Consider the following 7,007-nt stretch of genomic DNA (forward strand, 5'->3'; position numbering starts at 1 on the left):
CATGTTGTCCTGTTTCTTTGTCTGAATATGGCACTTATCACATGCTGTGAGGTATCGGCGCTTGGTATCGGGGCATTTTAAGGAGTACGAGTACGAGTACAGGAGCTCAGTATCGGGCCCGATACCAGTATCGGTATCGGTGCATCCCTAGCTGTTAACTAAAACTGATCAGTTTCAAGTTATTTTTACACCACATTCTTAAACCGCGATCTGCACTAATGCTACTCAAAGGTGGCAAATAGCAATTGCATGTTATGAGATTAATATAATTCATCTCAATAACGGCAATATGAATTGTAACATAAAAAACAGGAACTCATTATGCAATATTATCACGCTTATTAATGTTGATCATTAAAATACATAGAAAAATGTGTATGACGAAAAGGCTACACAGGCAAAAATAAGCTGAGAATAATTTATTCATGATTTAATTATGTATTAATAAATTAAGACTTCCCATTAAAAACTGCATGAAAAAACAATTGTAATATGAGCAAATTAAAATTTAATGTCACAATCAACACTTTTCATTCAATTTGGCATTTGGCTTTAATTGCGACAATGGTACTAGATTTAGTTTAATTATGCAGGGGCAGTTTTCCTCTTGAGCTCCTGTTACTTTTGACCCTGGTACACAGGCAACAAGAAATGAGATATAAAAATCCACATTTATTTACAAAGTGCAAACATGAAACCAAGTGAAAAATTATGAACAATATATTGCAGTGGGTAAAAGAGAAAAACAAACAAACAAACAATAGATATTTATTTTTCAGTACACAAATGCAAGGTGTTGCTGCATTTTATCAACAACTTTTAAGCTTTTATCCAAATTGACATACACATGAGGAATACAAAAAGTGATTAATCAAAGTGGCAATAAACTTGAGAAGTTCAAGTAATACAACGTTTCTGACATCTTTCAGAAAAGTATAAGACAGAACAGGGAGGAATTAAAATAAAGTGAAATCAAAAAGGAAGTTTTTTTTCAGGATGCGGATACATTGAGTTTTTGATGGTTTCTTAAATATCGGGATTCTGCATTCTGGACGGGGGTGGGAAGATCATTCCACCAGCAAGAGTGAAAAGAATTCTGGAAAGTGATTTTGTGCCTCTGTAATGGAACCACAAGGCGTCTCTCATTTTCAGGCTTCTGTAGACTCGTAAGAGCAAGTGGAGGGCGCTTATCCTGTGGCTGATCTATTTGCAAGACTCACGGTCTAGAACTTGATGCCAGATGCAAACGGCAGCAAGTGCAGGGAGATAAGAGAGGTCTGATGTGGGCTCTCTTGGGCTTGTTGGGACTAGCTGTGCTGCTGCATTCTGAATCGTTTGGAGAAGTTTGATTGCACATGATAGACGTCTAGCCAGAAGAGCATTACAATAGTCCAGCCTAGAAATGACAAGGGCTTGGATGAGAAAATATGTAGCATGCTCCATTAGGCAGGGCCTGATATTCTTGATGTTTTGCAGTGCAAACCAACATGATCATGCTCTCTTTGCAACAGCTATGCTTTACATTAAACAGTTTAAATATTATTCAGTGATCTTACATCACATTTTGCATCTGTCAAAATTGGGTTGTTTTCCGTTCAGAATTTGGGTTTCAGACTGGAGTCCCATTTCAGTAAAGCCACCTTGTTTGATCTGTTCTGTTCTTTTTCCAAATAACACAAACAAACTCATCACGATCAGCAGTAACAGCAAAATAGGGATCAATATGAATCCATGACGGTGGCATCTGTGTGCTGACTCTCCTTGCCTCTCGCTCTCATCTATATAAAGCAATTAAAAGCTTACTTTAATAACAGCTGTAGAAACACATTCACTATAAACAAGAACATCAGAACACTTGTGCTTGATTCACATCACTCTTTATTTATCAAGTCCAGCTTGCTAGTCATTAATAATGCAAAGAAATTCTGGGCCTAAACTTAAAAAAAAAAAAAAAAAAACTGGATGCACTTGTTGGAAAAAAAAAGAAAAGAAAAGAAAATGAATTTATTTTTTATTTTATTTTTTTTTATTAAATCTAATCAATAATAAACACTGAAATAGAAGTTGTATAAACAATGAAATTGTACATAAGGCAGTTTAAAAAAAAAGACAAAAAAAAACAAAACCTTAAACTGAGAAAGCTACGGCGATCAAACAAAACACACTACAGAGTGCACGCATGAGACATTACATGATTAAATCTAGTAGATTAGACTAGCATGTATTTAGAGAGAGTTCTTTCACTGCATGCTTCAGTCTATAAAAATGCATTTAGAATGATCACAATTCAAGATATGGGAGCAGAAAATGTATATTTTTATATTACTTCATATAGTTCAATAATAAATCACACGAAGAGTGCACTTTTTTCTCCAAAAATCAGCATGATCACAAATGTAGCTAATACTGATTTTATGCAACAATTCAAAAAACTAAAAGTTAAGAGACTTACATTAGACTCCATATTGAATTGATTTTTTTGACAACAAAAATAATTCCAAACACAGCCACAGGACAGTTTTGCATCTCTGGGCAACATGATGGTGTTTCATTCCTGAATGAATCAAAGGTAAAAATGCCCATAAAAAGGTAAAAATCAATTTAAACTTATTGGAAGAGATTAATTTCTATCACTGCTGTAAACTGACTAGCACAAAGAATATGAAGAATATCAAGAGCCAGTCCTTAAGATACCAGCAAAATAACACACTCAGCAAAATTATTAGTCTAATTATTGTTATCAATAAAATCCCAGAAAATATTGAGATATCATTTTTTTCCTCCAAATCTATTTGGCCAAAAATTGAATGTGAAAAAAGCGAAAGGGAAAGTGACATGACATGTGGCCAAGTATGGTGACCCATACTTGGAATTTGTGCTCTGCATTTAACCCATCCAAAGCGCACACACACAGCAGTGAACAAACACACACACCCGGAGCAGTGGGCAGCCATTTATGCTGCGGCGCCCGGGGAGCAGTTGGGGGTTGGGTGCCTTGCTCAAGGGTCTCTCCTCAGTCGTGGAATTGAGGGTGGAGAGAGCATTGGACATTCACTCCCCCCACCTACAATTCCTGCCGGACCTGAGACTCGAAATCACAACCTTTAGGGTACGAGTCAGACTCTCTAACCATTAGGCCATGACTTCTTGCTGTTTCCACCGACAATTTTTCAGTTGCTGAAATTACGGTGTATAACTATTTGTTACCTGCTGTTTTCATTCCAAAGCTCTTCTTCTGGCTGCCAGTGTTCGTGCTGACGGAGCAGGTGTACATGCCGGCGTCCTGAACAGTGACTTCGTCCAGTTTGAGTGATGCGTTTCCTCTTGCCATCTCCTGAATGAACAGACTGGTGCGGTTGACAAAATGCGGATTCTGACGGTCGAGCTGGTCCCGACTGTAGTAGAAGCTGTGAACAACATCCAGTCCACGCTGCCAGAGGATGAGGGTGCTTCTCAGATCCCATGAGCTGTCCACAGGGAAGCTGCAGGGGAGGATCAGCGCCTCGCCGTAAAACCCAGTGACAGTGTCTCTAGGAACAGTAATCTCAAACTCAGCTAGAAAGTGAAGGAGAGAGGTCTGTCAATATTACTTTTCTGAGGAAATTTACATTTACATTTGCTCTTTGCATTAAAAAAAAAGGTTCAACATACCTCAATTAATATAGCCTATACACAATTGAGATCTAGGCTATTTGTAAATTCGCTAGGTATTTACTTCTGATAAACCAACAGAAGTATGTCTAACACTAGTTAAGGCATTAGGTATCATGAACCATTTACAGTACTAACGTTCTTGTTGTGAACATAGGCTACTAAAGCATTTTTACATAGTTTTAATCAAAGATCACCGCTTAATAATGAACAAGTGTACTAAACATACAAATGGTAAATCGATGTTCTTTTTAAATTCACAATAGCTATAATAGCCTAACAATGCAACACAGAATAGACGTCTGCACTTTCTGAAAGTCCTTATAAAGAACATTTGCAATTTCACAATGATTTAAATAACTTCTAAAAATTACTCACTATAACAGGGCGCTTCAAAAAGGAGGAGAAACAGGCAGAATACTGTCACTCAAAGTTGAAGTGTGTTCATATCACATTCACGGCGGCTGCAAACAGGTTCTGGAGAGGTCTGCACAGATCAAACAAGTGATTCTGTTATGATCACACCACATGAACTTTGTGACTAATGTTACTAAGCTTACTGTAGCTAAACATACAGGTGAAACGTAGCCAAATTCAGGCTAAAATTGTTTAGGTAACAATCATTTCAAAGTCAGTGTGACTGGGCAATCTAGACTTTATGAGAGGCTTTATAAAAGTGGTAATTTTAATAATTTGAAATACTCACTGAAACAGTAGGTTTCAAAAAGGAGAGACAGACAGAACACTTTCAGGTTCATATAAAGGTCCACGGCTGTTGGTGAAAGGTAGATGAACTTTGAAACCGCTATCATATGTTGGGAGGCTATTCGAGCAGAGCTACAGCTCTGTACCTGTCTCAATCACACCTGATGAACCTTGAGATGTCAGTCCACAGAGCCTTTTTGTTTGTTTTGTTTGCCCCCTCATTAATGGTTTCTCCAAGCAGCCTCTTGTAGGTCTATGCTGGAGGTATCAGGCTTGCTCGAGATGAACTATACTAGCCTGCCTCCGCAGCGTGCAGTCGGAGCGGAATTAAAAGGAGACGTCAAGTCGGACACTTTCTGCTCCACGGTGTTTCCATACTCTTATCACAGATGAAGTTAATTAAATGCAATATTTGTCAAATACAAAACGTTTTTATGAGCAACAGAAACACTTTTTATATATTGCTTAATACAGCGCCATCTGTTCATGAATAAGGTTCAACATAAACATATACTATTTAAATACCAATAAAGTGGGGATATATATATGATTTTATCAATGTTTTTGATAAAAATGACTCAAGGTAACAGTGCGACTACACTAAAAAAAGCATTTACTGTTATAAAAACACAGATTTATGAGCAGTATTGGAATCGTCAAAGCAGTGAAATGGTTCTGAAAGCAGGCATGCACAATCAAGTCAATCAAGACATAGATATGACCTTACCATTTACCTGCAATGTTTATTGTTGTTTTTTGTTTTTGTTTTGTTTTCCAGAAGCTAAACAGGGCATAACATATTCATTTATGTACTGAAGGACATAAGAAAAGGGTTGTGTTTTTTTTTGTTTTTTTTTTTACAAATTTGGCAGGCATTTTTGCCAGAAGTGATTTGCATTGCAAGGTGTATATTATTAGTTGAACCCATGATTGCCATTACTTGCACCATCTACTCTTTGTACCACACAACACTTTTTAGACCTTAGTTTAAAATGTAGAAATTAGTTATTGGGTTGCACAGTTCTAATCAAATAAATTGTGCTGCGACTGTGACAAGAAACAATACAGCAAAGTGTCACCCAGGATAGTTCACACTATAAAAAACTTTATTATTATTTTGTGTCAATATTGAAATGCTGTTGCAATTATTTGTAAAAGTAATGACTTGTAAATCATGCAAGGCTCTAACTCACTGTACTTTGCTGCTTTTGTTGGTGCTTACACTTGAGAGCTCCGTGTCAAATTTTGCGTTTTCAGTATGGCTTTACGTTGTAGATTACCGTCAATGTTCATCACAGACCTTGTTTTAGTCAAATTGAAAAACCTAAAAAGTCATAGGAACATCTCAAGGAAACCCGTCAATGTAAGTTTTTTTTATTAATGAATGCAAATGTTCATGCAACACGAACATATGCAAATTCTTATTTCTTATTCAAATGACCTTTTATAGCGACACTCCACGCCCACGTTGACTCTGTGATAACGGAATGAGTTTCGGTGCGACTGCGGCAAGTAATGCAGGACATATTTGTAGGCAAAGTAATCAGGAAATACCTTTCCGTTGGAGAGGAGTCGTGTCATTATTTGGCAATGATCAATGATAAATGACAAACTACATTCTTTCGAGATGACTCTCACCTGCTGTTCTCCCTGAACTACGCGAGATATGCTGTTCACTTTCATATCAATAATCTACTAGTAAGGTTTAATTTGCTTTACGTGTCGTTTTCCTAATTCTTACTGGTGGAATCTATAAAATCAAAAAGGCCTTTTGAGAAAGGTTCGGTCGGTTTAAATCATTAACAATCATTAATGCCGTTTCGTTCTGTCTTTGACAGCACATAGGACAATTTTTGAAATAGCGCCATAAACCAAATTTATATCAAATTTAATTCAAGTACTTTCAAGGACCTATGTTTGTTTTCAAGTGCTTTCCAGGCCTTGAATCCATATGTCTGAAATTCAATTACTTTCAAGAAGCGTGGGAACCCTGAGTAAAGTAGCCTAATAGAAAAAGTAGCCTGGCTAATAGCATTTTTCTTACATATATACATGTAAGTGCACATATTTTAATCATTATTTTAATAAATGTTTCATAATATTTTGACTCGTGTAAGATAATTTTCTTCCAAATACGATCATTTTGAGCTTCTTGTAGGACACTTGGACATTTCCAATCTGGCAAAACTGCACAAGTGAGTCAACAGCATAAAACTCTCCTGATATTTAAATAACAATTACAAAAAAAAAATAAAATAAAGCATATTTCGTTACCTTTTGAAACTTATAAGGGTACTGGGGAAGTGCTGAACGTAGCTCCCCAGTACATTCAGCACCTGGCTCATATTGGCGAGCTCAAACATATTCTCAAAATGATCGTTTTCAGTGACTTCAGTAAGTCGCTTTGATCGCTTATTCACCACATCCACCATCAAATGACGGTGACACTTATATTTCATTGCCTACAGTAATTGCTCTGCAGCCATTCCAGCCAGTTCAGTTTCTGCTGCTGATATTCTTTACCCTTGCGGTAGTACCATCAGGTAATCATTGTCTATCAAACATTGCCACCTTGAGGAATAAAGATGAATTACACTTGAGTCATCCGATATTCACTTGTATATCTGCAGGAAAAATATTTGGTTCAGCAA

General features: G+C 36.8%; 1 protein-coding gene across 2 annotated transcripts; it reads right to left on the reverse strand.

The window, feature by feature from the left end:
- Positions 1–887: 887 nt before the first annotated feature.
- On the reverse strand, positions 888–4,558 carry LOC131552646 (programmed cell death 1 ligand 1-like). 2 transcript variants are annotated; one of them, XM_058796552.1, is made up of 4 exons: positions 4,518–4,558; positions 4,358–4,423; positions 3,208–3,555; positions 888–1,778 (listed from the first exon to the last, which is right to left on the reverse strand). In XM_058796552.1, the coding sequence occupies exons 2-4, from the start codon at positions 4,407–4,409 to the stop codon at positions 1,558–1,560; spliced, it is 621 nt and encodes a 206-aa protein (XP_058652535.1). In that variant the 5' UTR covers positions 4,410–4,423; positions 4,518–4,558; the 3' UTR covers positions 888–1,557. The 2 variants fall into 2 exon arrangements, 1 of the variants encoding a protein (XP_058652535.1); XR_009274027.1 differs by lacking the exons at positions 888–1,778; positions 4,358–4,423; positions 4,518–4,558 and adding an exon at positions 4,030–4,162 and having other exon boundaries at positions 3,433–3,555.
- Between the last annotated feature and the right edge of the window lie 2,449 nt (positions 4,559–7,007).

Source organism: Onychostoma macrolepis, chromosome 13 (genome assembly GCF_012432095.1).
Source record: "Onychostoma macrolepis isolate SWU-2019 chromosome 13, ASM1243209v1, whole genome shotgun sequence".
Lineage (NCBI taxonomy): Eukaryota > Metazoa > Chordata > Actinopteri > Cypriniformes > Cyprinidae > Onychostoma > Onychostoma macrolepis.